Source organism: Amblyraja radiata, chromosome 39 (genome assembly GCF_010909765.2).
Source record: "Amblyraja radiata isolate CabotCenter1 chromosome 39, sAmbRad1.1.pri, whole genome shotgun sequence".
In the NCBI taxonomy this organism is placed as follows: Eukaryota; Metazoa; Chordata; class Chondrichthyes; order Rajiformes; family Rajidae; genus Amblyraja; species Amblyraja radiata.
The window spans coordinates 5,996,399-6,016,053 of record NC_045994.1 but is presented as its reverse complement, the minus strand read 5'-3'; the positions used below and the strand labels follow the sequence as shown (position 1 = coordinate 6,016,053).

General features: G+C 50.1%; 2 protein-coding genes across 4 annotated transcripts in view; one reads left to right on the top strand and one right to left on the bottom strand.

Annotated features, from left to right (window-relative positions):
* Nucleotides 1-19,655, bottom strand: part of plekha2 (pleckstrin homology domain containing A2) — a 331,260-nt gene that overhangs the window by 10,313 nt on the left and 301,292 nt on the right. Inside the window, exons 5-9 of one of the 3 annotated variants that reach the window (XM_033013854.1) lie at nucleotides 14,707-14,804; nucleotides 11,387-11,527; nucleotides 3,167-3,316; nucleotides 2,123-2,191; nucleotides 26-90 (exon numbers count right to left, since the gene is read on the bottom strand). In XM_033013854.1, the coding sequence (XP_032869745.1) occupies nucleotides 26-90; nucleotides 2,123-2,191; nucleotides 3,167-3,316; nucleotides 11,387-11,527; nucleotides 14,707-14,804 (523 nt within the window). The remainder of the gene's footprint in view (nucleotides 1-25; nucleotides 91-2,122; nucleotides 2,192-3,166; nucleotides 3,317-11,386; nucleotides 11,528-14,706; nucleotides 14,805-19,655) is intronic. The other 2 variants (XM_033013856.1, XM_033013855.1) reach the window with 2 other exon arrangements.
* Nucleotides 1-19,655, top strand: part of LOC116967306 (soluble scavenger receptor cysteine-rich domain-containing protein SSC5D-like) — a 173,562-nt gene that overhangs the window by 120,611 nt on the left and 33,296 nt on the right. The window lies entirely within an intron of this gene.

The window sequence follows — 19,655 nt, the reverse complement described above, 5'->3', positions numbered from 1 at the left end:
GACTGGATTAAACGGTTCCTCTTACCTGCAGCTACAGTCCTGAGCTCTCTGAATGTCCTTTAGTGGGATGGCTCGTAAAGGTTCTTTTTCCTAAACAAAACCACAAACAGTTTAAAATTATTTAACGAAAAACTATCAGGAGGTTTAGTTTAATTTAGTTTCATGTTCATACCTTCCAGGAGCATAATTGGGCCATTCGGCCCATCATATCAACTCCGCCATTCAATCACGGCTGATCTATTTTTTTTAGCTTAGGGTTTAGTGATACAGCGCGGAAACAGGCCCTTCGGCCCACGGAGCCCGCGCCGACCAGCGATCCCCGCACATCAACACTATCCTACACACACATGGGACAATTTCAACATTGATACCAAACCAATTTACCTGCAAACCTGTACGTCTTTGGAGTGTGGGGGGAAAGCGAAGATCTCGTAGAAAATCCACGCAGGTCACGGGGAGAACGTACAAACTTCGTGCAGACAGGATCGAACCTGGGTCGCTGGTGCTGTAAGGCAGCAACTCTACCGCTGCGCCACCGTGCCGGTTCTATATCGCACATAAAGATTACAGGGGAGGGTGGGCAACCCTGCCTGACTCCAGACTTGATGGGGAGTATATCCGTTTCTCACTCATTGATGTAGAACGGAGGCCAGCAAGCTGTGCGGCATGATGGCGCAGCGGTAGGGTCACTGCCTTCGACCCGAGTTCGATCCCGACTACGGTTGCTGTCTGCACAGAGTTTGTACATTCTCCCCGTGACCGTGTGGGTTTTCTATGAGATCTTCAGGTCCGCCCACACTCTGAAGACGTGCAGGTTTGTAGGTTAATTAGCTTGGTATAAGTGTAAATTGTCCCTAGTGTGTAGGATAGTGTCAATGTGCGGGGATCGCTGGTGAGTGCGGACTCGGTGGGCTGAAGTGCCTGTTTCCGCGCTAAATTGTGGTCAAGGAAAGAGCGTTCACGTCGCGGCCCTGTTTCCACCAATCTTTCCACCACCACGCACAAGAAGCGCAAGAATCGCAAGACGCCATTGTGTGCAGATGCCGAGAAGTGCGTTCAGCTCCGGCTGAGCAATTTCTAATCTTGTGATGTGGACTCGATAAGAGGATCTCTAAATTAAACTAAACTAAACCAAGTTAGAATGTAGAATAGGAGAGCACAATTGTTCGATAACACTTGGCCATGAACACCCTTCCACAGTCCCACCTCTGGATACATATCCACTAAATGAGACACAAAATGCTGGAGTAACTCAACGGGACAGGCAGCATCTCTGGAGAGAGGGAATGGGTGACGTTTTGGGCCGAGTCCGTTCTTCAGACTGGGAGTCAGGGGAGAGGGAGACTAGGGATTTGTGGAAGGGTAAGGTGTGAAAACGAGAGATCAAAGCAGACGGTGCTCAAGGAAATGTACAACGGTTCATTGTTGGCTGAGGGGAAGGTGACATCGAGGCAAACAAACAGTAAAATGAATCAGGAGGACAGTGAAACTAGTCGGAGAATGAAGGTGGGGAAGTGACGGGGAGAGAGGGAAAGCAAGGAGTTAGAGAAATCAATATTCATACCGCTGGGTTACAGCAGAATATCCACTAACTGCTCTTTTACACTAACCCAAGGGCCAATTTCCCGCACAGCCATCAGAGTTAATCCCCAACACTCTGTGAAGGCCGCAGATGCCAACAGGATCAACAAACTCATCAGGAAGGCCAGCTCCATCCTGGGGGCGGAGTTGGAGTTGGATTCACGGGAGGTTGGTCTTGGAGGGGACGATGCTCCTCAAACTGCGGAGCATCCTGGACAATACAGCTCACACCCCCTCCATGATGCACTGGTCAACCTGAGGAGCACCTTCAGCAACAGACTGGTTCCACCAAGATGCAGCACAGAACGCCACAGGAGATCCTTCTTCCCTGTGGCTATCAGACTGTACAACTCCCCTCCCCCTTCTGTCGTGGGGTAGACTGAGACTGACTCCCCTTCCCCCTCTCTAATCTTTGCGCATCCCCAATCCTTTCCACTCGTCACTTTAATTTCATGTTTGATGTTTTATCACTGTTGCCGGGTCAATTTTCCTCCTGGGATAAATAAAGTTCTATCTTATCGGATCGTGTCGTGGAACTCACCGTTTCACATTTGAAGTAACTGAACGAGTTCTCGTCGAGTATGAAGTATCTCCTCTTCCAACTTTTTCTCTACAACATGAACAACACACAGACAAGTCAGCAGTCGGTGGTGTGCAGCTACAAGGCACACTCTTATACATTGACGGAACATCGAATTGATTCCCATCTGGAGACCTCCTGACTGTGGGAATGGAGATGGAGGCTGAGAAATAGGTTGAGGACCAGGTGGGCACAGGGGTGGGGAGGGTGCTTAAGAAAGGGGGGTGTGGGAGTGGAGAAGGGATAGAAGAGGGGGTCAGGTCGGGACCCTTCTCCAGATTGATTCTGGTTGGAGAGAAGGGGGGGGGGGGGGGGGGGGGGAGAAAGCTGGAAGAGAAGAGGGGCAGGATAAGCCTGGTAAGTGTTTAAGAAGGAACTGCAGATGCTGGAAAATCGAAGGTACACAAAAATGCTGGAGAAACTCAGCGGGTGCAGCAGCATCTATAGAGCGAAGGAAATAGGCAACGTTTCGGGCCGAACCCCTTCTTCAGACGGATGGGGGGTGGGGGGGGCGGGGAGAAGAAAGTAAAAAGGAGGAGGAGGAGCCCGAGGGCTGTGATAGTTGGGTCCAGACTACGGGGAGGGGAGGAAGGGGGGAGGAGGGAGAGGAGGAGAGGGGGAGATGGGGGAAGGGTTGGTTGATAGGCAGATGGATGTACAAAGTCCAGAGTTTAAAAAAAATGAAAGGATGGAAAAAAATAAGGGTTGAGGTGGTGTGAATAGTGAAGCCAGAGGAAGGAATCTGTGGAATTCAATGCGGTGGAGGCAAGGTTGCGGGGAGAAGGCAGGAGAATGGAGTTGAGAGGTAAAGATAGATCAGCCATGATTGAATGGTGGAGTATACTGGATGGGCCGAATGGCCCAATTCTGCTGCTATGTGTTGTGAATATGTTGTCAGACACCAGTGCAGCCCCATTTGAAGGCACCACAGTACACGGGAGGGGAGGGGAGGAATGGAGGGGATTAGCTGGCTGTGGGACCCGCGATGCCCTCAGTGCCACTCACCACAATGCCCTGCTTCACGCAGTAGCCGCTCTTGTACACCTGTGGCCCCCACGCCGGCTTGTTCCCCGACACGGGAATGCCGCTAACGGAACGTTTCAGGACGCTGTGCGTGGGCGGCTCGGTGCCCTCCTGACCTTCTCCTCCGTTCACCTTGGGGGCAAAGCAGAACGACACTGAGCAAGGAGGTGCCACTTGCCCACGGTGGGGGTGAGGGTAGGGGGGAGGAGGGGAGGATAGGGATAGGGGTGCGCAGGAAGGAACTGCAGATGCTGGTTTAAACCAAAGATATACGCAAAATGCCAGAGTAACTCAGCGGGACAGGCAGCATCTCTGGAGAGCAGGAATGGGTGACGTTTCAGGTCGAGACCCTTCTTCAGACTAGATAGGGATAAGGGAAATGAGAGACTTAGACGGTGATGTAGAGAGATAAAGAACAATGAATGAAAGATATGCATGTATGACTTTTCGGTTCGAGACGCTTCTTCAGACTCAAGAGCTCCTCAGAACTCAGTCTGAAGAAGGGTTTCAACCCGAAACGTCACCCAGTCCTTCTCTCCAGGGATGCTGCCTGTCCCGCTGAGTTACTCCGCCATTTTATGTCTATAGACATAGGGGTAGGGAGTGGGCTAGACCAATGATAATCAGGTAGTCCACTCTTGGAGCAGCTTTCAGTACAAGTCTGCAGGGAGGTTCTACTGCAGTTGTACAGGGTCTTGGTGAGACCACACCTGGAGTATTGCATACAGTTTTGGTCTCCTAAAGACATTCTTGCCATAGAGGGAGTACAGAGAAGGTTCACCAGACTGATTCCTGGGATGTCAGGACTTTCATATGAAGAAAGACTGGATAGACTCGGCTTGTACTCGCTAGAATTTAGAAGATTGAGGGGGGATCTTATAGAAACTTACAAAATTCTTAAGGGGTTGGACAGGCTAGATGCAGGAAGATTGTTGGGGAAGTCCAGAACAAGGGATCACAGTTTAAGGATAAGAGGGAAGTCTTTTAGGACCGAGATGAGAAAAAAAAATTCACACAGAGAGTGGTGAATGTGTGGAATTCTCTGCCACAGAAAGTAGTTGAGGCCAGTTCATTGGCTATATTTAAGAGGGAGTTAGATGTGGCCCTTGTGGCTAAAGGGATCAGGGGGTATGGAGAGAAGGCAGGTACAGGATACTGAGTTGGATGATCAGCCATGATCATATTGAATGGCGGTGCAGGCTCGAAGGGCCGAATGGCCTACTCCTACACCTATTTTCTATGTTTCTATGTTTCTATGGCACAGAGCCATCCGAGGAAGTACAGGCTTTTTTGCTCATGAGTATGGGGCCAACAAACCTATTAACACTTCTGTGTGGGAGAGGTGGCCATTCAGCCCATCTGATCAATGAAGACTCTCGGAGCAATCCCATTCCATCACTTATTAAATAGGTGCAGGCTCGAAGGGCCGAATGGCCTACTCCTGCACCTATTTTCTATGTTCTATGTAAGTCCCAAAAGCTGCTGGATGTAGGAGACCCTGTTGCATATTTAAATCATTTCATCAAGGGCAGCACAGTGGCGCAGAGGTAGAGTTGCTACCTTACTGCGCTTTCAGCGCCAGGCCCGGGTTCGATCCCTTAAAGGGCCGGTCCCACTTGCCGATTTTTTTCGGCGACTGCCGGCGTCATATCAATGTCGCCAAAAGATTTTGAACATTTCAAAAATCCAGCGGCGACAAAAAAAAACGTTGCGACACTGGGCGTCATTCGTCATCACGCCGCTAATTTTTCCGTGACCTGACACAGTCAGTCAATGATGCCGGCAGCCGGCGATAAAATCGGCAAGTGGGACAGTATACCGCACTGCACAGCCCAGCTGTGAGTAAGTGCAGTCCCAGGAAGCAGTCTCTACCCCTTATGGTGGGGGAGATGAGGGGGAGATCGGAGAGAGGAATGAAGGGGGGGGGGGGGGGGGGAAGGATAGGCGATGGAGAGACGACTTGCTTTGACAGCAGCTGTGGTGACTGTTCCCCGCCGGTGTATTGTGGTTGGAACCAAACCACGGGACACCAGGGGAAAACATTCTGTTTCTACAAAGTGGGCCGTCATCCGTAATGAGGTGCCCAAAAGGGGAAGTGAAAACAACAGCTTTCACTGATCAAAACAAAGGGCCCGGGTGGCGCAGAGTTAGAGTTGCCGCCTCACGGCACCAGAAACCCGGTGTTCGATCCTGACCTCGGCTGCTGTCTGTGCAGAGTTTGCACGTTCTCCCCGTGACCGCGTAGGTTTGCTGCGGTTTCCTCCCACATTGTAGGGGATCGATGGTCGGCGCGGGCCCAATGGGCCGAAGGGTAGAGTTGCCGCCTTACAGCGCTTGCAGCGCTGGAGACCCGGGTTCGATCCCGACCACGGGCGCTGTCTGTACGGAGTTTGTACGTTCTCCCCGTGACCAGCGTGGGTTTTCTCCGGGAGCTCCGGTTTCCTCCCACACTCCAAAGACGTACAGGTTTGAGGCTAATTGGCTTGGTAAAATTGTAAATTGTCCCTAGCATGTAGGATAGTGTTAGTGCGCGGGGATCGCTGGTCGGCACGGACTCGGTGGGACGAATGGCCTGTTTCCGCCCCGTATCTCTAAACTAAACAAAAAAAACCTTCAAGACTGATGGATATAAAATGCCAAAATAAATCAGCAGGTCAGGCAACATCTCTGGAGAAAAAGGATAAGTGACATTTCTGTTCAGGACCCCAAAACGTCACTCATACATTTTCTCCAGAGATGCTGCCTGACCCGCTGAGTTACTCCAGCACTTTGTGTCTATCGTTGGCGTAAACCAGCATCTGCAGTTCTTTGTGGGAAGCAACTGCAGATGCTGGTTTAAACCGAAGATAGACACAAATAGCTGGAGTAACTCAGCGGGACAGGCTTCATCTCTGGAGAGAAGGAATGGGTGACGTTTCGGGTTGAGACCTGAAGAAGGGTCTAGGCCTGAAACATCACCCATTCCTTCTCTCCGGAGATGCTGCCTGTCCCGCTGAGTGACTCCAGCTTGATGTGTCTATCTGCCGTTCTTTGTTTCTGCAACTTGAAGATAGTGTTGGTAAACCACGTCACTCAACCATTGAAGTGCCCATCGTGAAATGCCCTAGATATGCCCCTGCCACGTACACGCTGGGCACCCATGACTTGGCAGTGGGCAGATGTGCTGGTGTGGTACTAAAGTGCCCTGGCCGTGACTGCTCAGTGCTTGACCTTCATTTCAAAGTGAATTTGCTGCCCTTGGTTAGGTGAGGGCGTGCACTGCAGTCAGCGTGGGTGTGGGAGTGTGGGAGTGGGAGTTCCAAGGTTCAGCTGGAAAGGCCAGAGATATGCCTGTAATTCAGGATGGTGTGGGGCGGGTTCGATCCCGACCTCGGCTGCTGTCTGTGCAGAGTTTGCACGTTCTCCCTGTCACCGCGTGGGTTTGCTCCGGTTTCCTCCCACATTCCAGAGACGTGCGGGTTTGTAGATTAATTGCCCCTTTGTAAATTGCCCCCTGCGTGTAGGGAGAGGACGCAAAAGTGACATAATATAGAACTAGTACGAACGGGTGATCGATGGTCGGCGCGGGACCGGTGGGCCGAAGGGCCCGTTTCCATGCTGTATCTCTAGGGTGGCGCAGCAGTAGAGTTGCCGCCTTACAGCGCTTGCAGACCCCGGTTCGATCCCAACAACAGGTGCTGTCTGTAGGGAGTTTATACGTTCTCCCCGTGACCTGCGCGGGTTTTCTCCGAGATCTTCGGCTTCCTCCCACACTCCATAGAAGTACAGGTCTGTAGGTTAATTGTCTTGGTGTATGTAAACATTGTCCCTAGTGTGTGTAGGATAGTGTTAGTGTGCGGGGATCACTGGTCGGCGTGGACTCGATGGGCCGAAGGGCCTGTTTCCGCACTGTATCTCTGAACTAAACTAAACTAAAACTCAACTAAACTTCATTGAGACCAGAGCCACATAAGGACAGGACACTGAGCTCTTCCTGTGCTTGTGTAAAGAGGGTATTATGAAAGACAAGTACGCAGGAACAAAGTGAAGAAAGATGGTTGAAGCAATAAAAGTTCACCTTTGAGTACTGTCGCCAGTGTTGAGAAAACGGTAGTGGTTTCACTCTGAGCTGATAGAATCAGGTTAAGCAAGTCACAGGCCAAATAAGGCAAAGATTACTCACACGGCTGGTAAGCCTCTGATAGGTTAAACCCAGACTTTCCATTGCATCTTGCAGACCCGCCCTGTGCAAAACCATTTACCTTCTGGTACTGTGCTAGCGGAATGAGAAAGATCCGTGAACTGTTTCAACTGAAGATAAGACACAAAACGCTGGAGTAACTCAGGCAGCATCTCTATTCATTCTCTCCAGAGATGCCGCCTGTCCCGCTGAGTTACTCCAGCGTTTTGTGTCTATCTTCAGTTTAAACCAACATCTGCAGTTCCTTCCTACATGAACTGTTTCAGCACCAAAGGTGGACAAAAATGCTGGAGAAACTCAGCGGGTGAGGCAGCATCTATGGAGCGAAGGAATAGGTGACGTTTCGGGTCTCGACCCGAAACGTCACCTATTCCTTCGCTCCATAGATGCTGCCTCACCCGCTGAGTTTCTCCAGCATTTTTGTCTACCTTCGATTTTTCCAGCATCTGCAGTTCTTTCTTAAATGTTTCAACACCAAAGTTTGTTTGTGAAGAAAGGAACTGCAGATGCTGGTTTACACCGAAGGTAGACAAAATGCTGGAGCATCTCTGGATGAGCAGCATCTCTGGGTCTCCTAAGCGGTATTATCTTAAGTTTGTTGAAGAAAGAACTGCAGATGCTGGTAAATCGAAGGTGGACACAAAATGCTGGAGAAACTCAGCGGGTGAGGCAGCATCTATGGAGAGAAGGAATTGAAGACGATTCGGGTCACGTTTCGGAGTAGACTTGACCAATTGAGCAGAATGGTCCACTCCTGCTCCTATCATTTATGACCATATTTTGTTTCACGACTACATTTTTTAAAAAATGGAATTGCTGTGGTCTCCAGCTGCCGGGATCGAGGTTCGAACTCCCGTCTCTGGGATCGGAGGTCCAGAGTTCCGTCTAGCAGCCCTTTAGCCTTGCCACGGCAACCCGCATTCCTGTTCAAGAAGGAACTGCAGATGCTGGAAAATCCGCATTCCTGTTTGAATCAGGGCGTTTCGAACAGACATTCGAACCGTATTTAGAATATTGTGTTCAGTTCTGGGACATTGTCAAGCTTGAAAGGGTTCAGAAAGGATTTACGAGGAAGTTGCCAGGACTAGAGGGTGTGAGCTATAGGGAGAGGTTAAGTAGGCTGGGTCTCTATTCCATGGAGCGCAGGAGGATGAGGGGAGATCTTATAGAGGTGTATAAAATCATGAGAGGAATAGATGCACAGTCATTTACCTAGAGTAGGGGAATCGAGGACCAGAGGACATAGGTTCAAGGTGAAGGGGAAAAGATTTAATAGGAATCTGAGGGGTAGCTTTTTCACACAGAGGGTGGTGGGTGCATGGAACAAGCTGCCGGAGGAGGTAGTTGAGGCTGTGACTATCCCATCATTTAAGAAACAGTTGGACAGGTACATGGATAGGACAGGTTTGGAGGGATATGGACCAAGCACGGGCAAGTGGGACTAGTGTAGCTGGGACATTGTTGGTCGGTGTGGGCACGTTGGGCCGAAGGGCCTGTTTCCACACTGTATCACTCTACGACTCTATGACACGCTGGAGCCCAAACGGTTAACAGCCCATTTTTGAAAGCAAATGAGGAAAGGCGTCATGCAAATGAAGTTTCTAAATATGCGTTGTGGTTGACTGTGCTGATGAGATAACTAAACTGGAATCAGCCAGCGATGCCCAGCGTTCACAATGCTTGGGCCACACATGCGTCTAACTGTACCATGAATCATAGAAGCATAGAAAATCGGTGCAGGAGCAGGCCATTCGGCCCTTCGAGCCAGCATCGCCATTCAATAAGATCACGGCTGATCATCCTAAATCAGTACCCCGTTCTTGCTTTCTCCCCATAGCCCTTGATTCCGATATCCCTAAGAGCTTTTTTTTGGAAGGAACTGCAGATGCTGGATTAAACCGACGATAGACACAAAAAGCTGGAGTAACTCAGCGGGACAGGCAGCATCTCTGGAGAGAAGGACTGGATGATGTTTCAGGTCGAGACGTCGGAAGAAGGATCTCGACCCGGAATGTCACCCATTCCTTCTCTCCAGAGATGCTGCGTGTCCCGCTGAGTTACTCCAGCTCTTTGTGTCTATCTTCGCCCTAAGAGCTATATCGAACTAACTCTGTCTTGAAAACATCCAGTGAATTGGCCTCCACTGCCTTCTGTGGCAGATAATTCTACAGATTCACAACTCTCTGGGTCAAAAAAGTGTTTCCTCATCTCAGTCCTAAATGGCCTACCCCTTATTCTTACACTGATCCCCTGGTTCTGGACTCCCCCAACATCGGGAACATTCGGCGTGGACTCGGTGGGCCGAAGACCCCGTTTCCACACAGTATCGCTGAGCTTTATTCACTGGATATCGGAGTGAAGTGGGAAGCCAGAGGGAGGGATGTCGGTACAATACTATACGATAGAACTTTATTGAACCCAGGTGGGAAGTTGGTCTGCCAATCCATCATGAAACACCACAAGATACATGAAATTAAAGTGACAAGTAGAATGTCCAGGATTGGGGTGTGCAAAGATTGGGGGGGGCGGGGGGGGGTGGAAGAGGAGTCAGTCTACCCCACGAAAGAAGGGGGAGGAGTGGGGAAGTGGAAGGGGGTTGGGGGTGGGGGGAGGGGGGAGAAGAGGGGCGAGGTAGTGGGAGAAATGGGTGGGGCACAGGGAGGAGAGGGGGAAGAAAAATAAAAGAATTGGTCAGGTTGGTGATGAGGCCAAAATCACATTTAGATTCAGGATGACGGAGGAGTTATTCAGAGTCAGATAGACAATATGTGCTCAGTTTAGTTTAGAGATACAGCACAGAAACAGGCCCTTCGGCCCACCGAGTCCACGCCGACCAGTGATCCCCGCACACTAACAGAACAGGCTGTCAGCACAAGTGGTTCTTCAAACCCGCAGCGCCAGAAATGCATGCCTGCCTTCCTTGCAACTTTTTCATGCGGTGACAAGTGTGGAACAGGTATCCTGGCCCTCGCTCTGAAGTTGATGCAAACTTTACTCAACTAATGTTGGCACATTCACTGCAACCCTCCCAAATAATGCATCTAATCATGGACGAACCAGGGTCTTAACCAAAGAGTAACTCTGGAGCAGAGGGCCCTGCCCAGCTCCTGGAGTCACAGGGTCATCCAGCATGCAAACAGGCCCTTCGGCCCAACTCGTCCATTCCAGCCATGATGTCCCATCTACACTGGCCCCATTTGCCTATGCATGCCCCATATCCCTCTAAACATTGTGTATCCGTCCAAGTGTCTTTGTCACGGGTGACTCGGTGGACCGAAGGACCTGTTTCCGCGCTGTAACTCTAACCTAAACTAAACACTGAAGGGACAACACAAGAGCAGATTGGACGGAGCGATGTTTTTAGACTGGTTTACCTCACGCGGCAATTATTCTCACTGCGGTATCGTGCAACATTGCCTCTACCACCGCGTGCAGGCATAAGGGACTATTTTAACTGAGCATCTTGGTATACAGCGCAGAAACAGGCCCTTCGGCCCACCGAGTCCGTGCCGACTAACGATAACCCCGTACACTAGCACTATCCTACACACACTAGGGACAATGCACAATTTACCTAAGCTGATTAACCCTGGTTTTCACACAGAGAGTGGTGAGTCTCTGGAATTCTCTGCCACAGAAGGTAGTTGAGGCCAGTTCATTGGCTATATTTAAGAGGGAGTTAGATGTGGCCCTTGTGGCTAAAGTGATCAGGGGGTATGGAGAGAAGGCAGGTACAGGATACTGAGTTGGATGATCAGCAATGATCATATTGAATGGCGGTGCAGGCTCGAAGGGCCGAATGGCCTACTCCTGCACCTATTTTCTATGTTTCTATGTTTCTAACCCACAAACCCGCACGTCTTTGGAGTGTGGAAGGAAACCAGAGCACCCGGGGGAATCCCACGCGGTCATGGGGAGAACGTGCAAACTCCGTACAGTCAGTACCCATAGTTGGGATCGAACCTGGGTCTCCAGCGCTGTACGGCAGCAACTCTACCGCAGCGCCACCTTGTGGTTCTCACCTGAGCGATGGGCGTCTGCACCACGACCCCGCCGATGATTTCGGTCTTGTACGGGATCTGTTTGCGTCCTGTCTGGGCCTCCGCTGGAGTGCTGGTGATCTCAGCGCTGGGCTGCGGGTCACTTGATTTGCCTTTTGGCACCTAGCGACAAAAGAAGGGTCGTTCATCAGTTCTATCCTCAGTTTTCGTAGGGGTTTCAGAGGACCTCAGAGCATCTCAGTCAAAGCCCACCCAGAGCTACTGATGTACAGTGCTGGGGCAGTGGAGACCGCAGTCACAAGGTCATAAGTGATAGGAACAGAATCAGGCCACTCGGCCCATCGAGTCTACTCCGCCATTTAATCATGGCTGATCGATCTCTCCTTCTCAACCCCATACTCCTGCCTTCTCCCCGTAACACTTGACACCCGTACCAATCAAAAACCTATCTATCTCCACCAAGTCAATCAACTTACAAACCAGTACGTCTTTGGAGTGTGGGAGGAAACCGGAGCTCTCAGGGAAAACCCACGCAGGTCACGGGGAGAACGTACAAACTCCGTACAGACAAGCACCTGTAGTCGGGATCGAACCCAGGCTGTAAGCGCTGGAGGGCAGCAACTCCACCACTGCGCCACCGTGCCGCCCATTGTTGGACGAGTTGTTTTTTTGCATTGCATTTCAAATTTAAAAAACTCAAACAATAAATGCTGTAAATACAAAATGTCACCTATCCAGGCGAGAATCCTGCCTGACCAGCTGAGTGACCGCAACACCTGGTGGCCCTCTTTTGCTGGAAATACTTAGCTGGTCAGGCAGCATATGTGGAGAAGCAACAGTCCTGACTGACAATCCAGCATTGCAAATCTTGAGGGAGCTTCAATGCTTAAGGTTCACTGCTGTAACTCTCTCTCTGGGTGGCTGATATCGAGATCACTTGTTGATGGAAAGGGCAGACTGGTTGGATTCAATGGAAGTTATGGTCGTATCCAGAGGATTGAGGGAGGACTTGTTTTGAAGCAGAGTGTACATGATCATGAGGGGATCTCACCTTCCCTCCCACAGGTGGATGTGGAGAGAACACTGAAGATGGACGCAAAAAGCTGGAGTAACTCAGCGGGACAGGCAGCAGCGTCTCTGGAGAGAAGTGCTTCTCCTCATGAGGGAGGAACTAGTGGCTACGGTTAAACATTAAAGTTGCTGCTAGTTCAAGGCGGAAATGAGTCAAACATTCTGAGGCCCGTGGGCCGTTGAATATGTTTTAAGGTGGAGGTGGTTAGAGTCTTGGCGAGCAAGTGGGTGAAAGGTCAGCGTGAGGAGACATAGTCACAGAGCTGAGGTTACAGGCAGGTCCCACTCAGTTGCGGCCTCACAACGCTTACAGGTTCGATCCCGGGCGCTGTCTGTACGGAGTTCGCACGTTCTCCCCGTGACCTGCGTGGGTTTTCTCCGAGACCTTCGGTTTCCTCCCACACTCCAAAGACGTCCAGGTTTGGAGGTTAATTGGTTTGGTATCAATTTAAAAATTGTCCCTAGTGTGTGTAGAAAAGTGTTAGTGTGCTGGGATCGCTGGTCGGCACAGTCTCCGTGGGCCGAAGGGCCTGTTTCTGCACTGTATCTCTAAACTAAACAAATGGCGCTGCATCTTTGAGAGGCCGCGTGGTCGATTCCTGCTCCTAACTAGCCGGCCCATTCTGATCATCCCAATTAGCCAGTAGTCTCAGCTAGACTGAGGGACAACCACAGGTGACCTTGAGGCAGACACATACAGTGGTGAAGGGGGGGGGGGGGGCAGGTAAGCGAAAAGTTGGTACAAACTAGTGTTAGTCTCGAAGGGCTGAGTGGTCTCCTGGGCCCTTTGTAATCTGTGGAATTCTCTGCCACAGAACGCAGTGGAGGCCAATTCACTGGGTGTATTCAAGAGAGAGATAGATTTAGCTCTTAGGGCTAACGGAATCAAGGGATATGGGGAGAAAGGGGAGAAAGCAGGAACGGGATACTGATTCTGGACGATCAGCCATGATCATATTGACTGGCGGAGCTGACTCGAAGGGCCGAATGGCCTACTCCTGAACCTATTTTCTATGTTTCTATGTAAGGGGATCAGCCTGCTGTAAGCCACATAACCTGATGGTGCAACAATGCAGCCCCACACTAGGGGGCGCTGACCAACCTCCTCTCTCTGCCGCCATGGAGAAGCCCATCGTGTATGGGGACTTCAAAGTCCTGTGGTCATGCAGAACTGAAACAGGCCCGTTGGCCCTATTCGTCCGTCCATGCCAACCAAGCTCGTCCCATCTTTCCCATGTCTGACCCACATCTCCCTTCCAGGGTGGAAGATTGCAACCTTCACGTGGTCCGCCCTGTTTCGACTAATGCAATCAACTCGACGTGCACAAACGGAAGATCAAATAGAACAAGTTGTCCAACAACTTTAGGCTGTGCACGCCACACGAAAGAAGAAGAGGAAGATCTCCCTTCCTATCCATCTACCTGTCCAAATGTCTTTTAAGTGCTGTTTTGTACCTGCCTCAACGACCTCCTCTGGCAGTTCATTCCACATAACCACCACCTTCTGTGTGAAAAAGGTTCCTGTTAAATCTTTTCCCTTGCACCATAAACCATCAGTATCACCTCTGGTTCTTGACTCTGTGCATTCACCCAATCTGGATTGCACAGTGGTGCATCGGTAGAGATCGGTCGATCCTGACTATGGATGCTGTCTGTACGAAGGTTGTACGTTCTCCATGTGACCACGTGGGTTTCCTCCGGGTGCTCTGGTTTCCTCCCACACTCCAAAGCCGTACAGGTGAGTAGGCTGACAAAAATGCTAGAGAAACTCAGCGGGTGAGGCAGCATCTATGGAGCGAAGGAATAGGTGACGTTTCGGGTCGAGACCCTTCTTCAGACCCAAAACGTCACCTTTTCCTTCGCTCCATAGATGCTGCCTCACCCGCTGAGTTTTTCCAGCATTTTTGTCTACCTTCGATTTTTCCAGCATCTGCAGTTCCTGCTTAAACAAACGACTCCGAATGCGGCTTCACCAACGTCTTGTGCAACAGTAACACAATGTCCCAACTTCCATGTGTAGGAAAGAACTGCAGATGCTGCTGTAAACCAAAAATAGACACAGAAAGCTGGAGAAACTCAGCGGGTCAGGCAGCATCTCTGGAGAAAAGGAATAGGTGATGTTTCGGGTCGAGACCCTTCTTAAGTCTGAAGTCACCTATTCCTTTTCTCAAGTTTACTACATCTATCTTAGGTCCAAACTATTGTTTTAAATACCCCGCCTGATTAAATGCCAGCATGGCTTAAATGGACGAGATGAAAGTAAAACTTACTGTAATCTTGCAGGACTTGTTCAAGGCTTCGACCCAGTCAAGGAGATCCTTCTTGTCATTAGCCAGGAGGAAGTACCGACGCAAGCCTGCATTTATGACTGCAATTAAAATAGAAATGTTTTGGTTAGGCAAGTTGGTTTGAGAGAGCAAATAGGTGCCAGATTCAACCTCATAACACAGCTGGGAGTCAGCAGTCTAATGATTCATATGAAGAGCGTTTGTCAGCACTGGGCCTGAACTCGCTGGATTCCAGAAGGATGAGGGGAAGACCTCATTGAAACTTACCAAACAGTGAAAGCCTTGGATGGAATGGATGTGGAGAGGATGGGAGAGTCGAGGACAAGAGGTCATAGCCTCAGAATTAAAGAGTGTTCCTTTCGGAAAGAGATGAGGAGGAATTTCTTTAGTCAGAGGGTGGTGAATCTGTGGAATCCTTTGCCAAAGACGGCTGTGGAGGCCAATGGATATTTTTAAGGCAGAGATAGATAAGATTCTTGATTAGTACGGGTGTCAGTGGTTATGGGGAGAGGGCAGGAGAAAGGGATTAGGAGGGAGAGATAGATCAGCCATGATTGAATGGCGGAGTAGACTTGCTGGGCTGAATGGCCTAATTCTGCTCCTATCACTTATGACCATATGACTGCGGTCTCCACTGCCCCACCACTGTACATCAGAAGCACTGGGTGGGCTTTGACTGGTTCTACAGAGATGCTTTGAGCTCTGAGGTCCTCTGAAACGCCCCAGCAAACTGAGGAGAGATGTTGTTGACACTGGTGGCCACAGAACATGAGACTCAGAACATACACACAGACGTTAGACTTTAGAGATACAGGCTGATGCTGCCTGACCTCCAGAGTATTTCCAGCATCTGCGGGCCTTTGACTTTTATTAGACTTTAGATAAACAACGTGGAAACAGGCCCTTTAACCCACCGAATCCTCGCTGACCAGCGATCACGCCACACACTAATGCTATCCTACACACCAGGGGAAATTTGCAATTTACAGAAGCCAATGAACCTACAAACCTTTATGTCTCTGGAGTGTGGGAGGAAACCGGAGCACCCGGAGAAAACCCACATGGTCACAGGGAAAATGTGCAGACTCTGTACAAACAGCACCCATAGTCAGGATCGAACCCGGGTCTCTGGCTCTGCGAGGCAGTAACTCTATGCTGCCCCCACAGGATGAGGACTTCAGCCCACAATGTCCGTGCAGAACATGATGCGAAGGGAGATAAACTAATCGCATCTGCTGGAACTTACTCAATTACCTGCCCACCAAGTTCCCAGCTTGGGTTTCAAGGCAGCCTCTGTCACAGCCTTGCTCCAAGGAGTTGAATTCCACAGGAGAGGTGGCCATGATGACAAAGCAACATCTGACCAAAGTCAATGGTCACCAATGGTTGGAGTCACACCTTGCAGTGGGATGATCTTTGTAGCTGATGGGATTCAAAGGCCGGGGAGTGGTGGGAGAGCTGGGGACGTCCGAACCGGGGAGGTGTCGGAGCAGGGGAGGTGAGACCACGGTGGTGGAGCAGAAGGTCAGACCATGTTGGAGAGGTGGGGAGGTCAGGGCATGGTGCTCGAGCAGGAGAGGTCAGGCATGGCCATAGATCAGGGGAGTTAGGGTCATGGCCGTCGAGCAGGGGAGGTCAGGGCATGGCTTGAGGCTGCCCTGTTAGATTGTCACAGGACTCGGTGTCCGGGAGATTCCAGGGCACCAGACCCAGGCAAGGAGGCGTCAGGCAGGACGTACCCCACCTGACAGAGACCGTCAGATACACAAGCAGGCGGCGGAGAAGGTGCTGCGGCTTTGAAAACTCGCCCAGAACCCAACCCTGACCTTTGAAGCTCAGCGTAACCACCGCAGGAGGATGTCACAAGTCAATGCAACGCTCTGAACTTCCTTGTTCTTGGGCTGTCGAGGCCAGGAATGGATATTGACTCACAGTTGGTTTCTGTGCTGCATTTCCTCCCATCGGGCAAGAGGCACAGATGTGTGGAGACAGACCCACACCTCCAGATTCACGGACAGTTTCTTCACAGCTGTCATCAGCCAACTGAACCATCCCACCACATCTAGAGAGCGGTCCTGAACTACTATCTACCTCACTGGTGACCCTCGGACTATCTTTGATCGGACTTCACTGGCTTCACTAAACGTTATTCCCTTATCGTGTCTCTAGACACTGTAAAGATTACATAGCCATGATCACATTGAATGGCGGTGCTGGCTCGAAGGGCCAAATGGCCTACTCTTGCACCTATTGTCTATTGTCTATAAATGGCTCATCTGTAATCATGTATTGTCTTTCCACTGACTAGTTCGTATGCAACAAAAGATTTCACCATCCCATGCTACATTTAGAGTATTGTGTTCAGTTCTGGGCACCGTGTTATAGGAAAGATATTGTCAGCTAGAAAGCGTACAGAGACGATTTACGAGGATGTTGCCAGGACTAGAGGGTGTGAGATATAGACAGAGGTTGAGTAGGCTGGGACTCTATTCCTTGGAGCGCAGGAGGATGAGGGGTGATCTCACAGAGGTGTATAAGGTCATGAGAGGAATAGATCGGGTAGTCTCTTGCCCAGAGTAGGTGAATCGAGGAGCAGAGGACATACGTTTAAGGTGGAGGGGTAAAGATTTAATAGGAATCTGAGGAGTAACTTTTTCACAGAAAGAACAAGCTGCCAGAGGAGGTAGTTGAGGCTGGAACTATCCCAACATTTAAGAAACAGTTAGACAGGTACATGGATAAGACAGGTTTGGAGGGATATTTTGTGGCTGGTTCTTAACACCTACGTTGTCTGCAGTAGCTTTGAGCCACCATGCAGCCCCAATCGACCAACGAAGCCCAACAGAATCTCACATTCATAGAAACATAGAAAATAGGTGTCGGAGCAGGCCATTCGGCCCTTCGAGCCAGCACCGTCATGTGATCACGGCTGATCATCCAAAATCAGTACCCCGTTCCTGCTTTCTCCCCTTGATTCCGTTAACCCTAAGAGCTAAATCTAACTCTCTCTTGAATACATCCAGTGAATTGGCCTCCACTGCCTTCCGCGGCAGAGAATTCCACAGATTCACAACTCTCTGGGTGAAAAGGTTTTTCCTCATCTCAGTCCTAAATGGCCGACCCCTTATTCTGAATCTGTGACCCCTGGTTCTGGACTCCCCCAATATGGGGAACATTTTTCCTGCATCTACTCTGTCCAATCCTCTAAGAATTTTATATGTTTCTATAAGATCCCCTCTCATCCTAAATTCCAGTGAATACAGGCCCAGTCTACCCATTCTTTCATCATACGTCGGTCCCGCCATCCCGGGAATTAACCCGGTGAACCTACGCTGCACTCCCTCAATAGCAATAATGTCCTTCCTCAAATTAGGAGACCAAAATTGCACACAATACTCCAGGTGTGCCTCTTATTTTTCTAAACTAATTGTGTGGGTCCAATCAGACCATTCTTTTCTCAGAAGACAATGGCACGTTGGCGCAGCGGTAACGTTCTCGAAAAGGCCTGTTTCCACGCTGTGTGATTCTATAACTGCTTGAGATGTGGAGAGATACAGCGTGGAAACAGGCCCTTTGGCCCACCGAGTCTGCGCCAAGCAACGATTCCCCCCGTACACTAGCTCCATCCAACACCCTGGGGACAATTTACAGAAGCCGCACGTCTTTGGGGTGTGGGAGGAGGCCGGAGCAAACCCACAGCGGTCACAGGGAGGACGTGCAAACTCCGCACAGACAGCGCCCGGGGTCAGGATCGAACCCGAGTGGCTGGAGTTCTACTAAATGGGCCTTTACGCCACCCTCATTGCTCCTGGATTCACCACCTAGTCCAGTCTTCACAGAGTGGAGACGAGAGACTTGACGGAGGACGTGGAATTACATTGGGGAAAGTTGCCAGACTTCTTGAATCAACCAAGTGGTTTACTAACAATCCAGTGGTTATGTAGGCGATGTTACTGACACTAGATTTTTATTCCAGGTTTATTTATTCACTTGAACTTAAATTCACCAGTATCCCCGATGTAATCAAACTCCTGTCTCTTGATCATTTTGCCAGACCTCTGGATACGAGTCCAATTATTCCAATTAAGGAGCAGGAATTTTTTTCTATTTTATCTTTCGCCAATTTGACTGGCTTCCATCCGCAAGATGCAAACTTTTGGATGTTGCTTTTTCCAGATTCTCCAACGTGTGTTCCAGTCCCGGGTGATGTCGGGAAAATATACGTCGGCCACTCGATAACAGAAAAGACGGTACTCCATGAAATACTGTTGAAACTGGGAATCTCATCGGCTCAGCAGACTCCGCAAAGTGGGATAACTTACAAAATTCTTAAGGGGTTGGACAGGCTAGATGCAGGAAGATTGTTCCCGATGTTGGGGAAGTCCAGAACAAGGGGTCACAGTTTAAGGATAAGAGGGAAATCTTATAGGACCGAAATGAGGAAAACATTTTTCACACAGAGAGTGGTGAATCTGTGGAATTCTCTGCCACAGAAGGTAGTTGAGGCCAGTTAATTGGCTATATTTAAGAGGGAGTTAGATGTGGCCCTTGTGGCTAAAGGGATCAGGGGGTATGGAGAGAAGGCAGGTACAGGATACTGAGTTGGATGATCAGCCATGATCATATTGAATGGCGGTGCAGGCTCGAAGGGCCGAATGGCCTACTCCTGCACCTTTTTTCTATGTTTCTATGATAAGTGAGAGGGGAAAACCTTTGCACTAAACCACTGGTCTATCAAACACTTCACGACATGCAGCGTGCTTGAGATGCCCTTTCCCAGCTCAGTGGGGCAGCGGTTAGAGCTGCTGCCTTACAGCACCAGAGACCCAGGTTTGATCCTTACCACGTGTGCTCTCTGTAGGGAGTTTGCACGTTCTCCCTGTGACCACGTGGATTTTCTCCAGGTGCTCCGGTTTCCTCCCACACTCCAA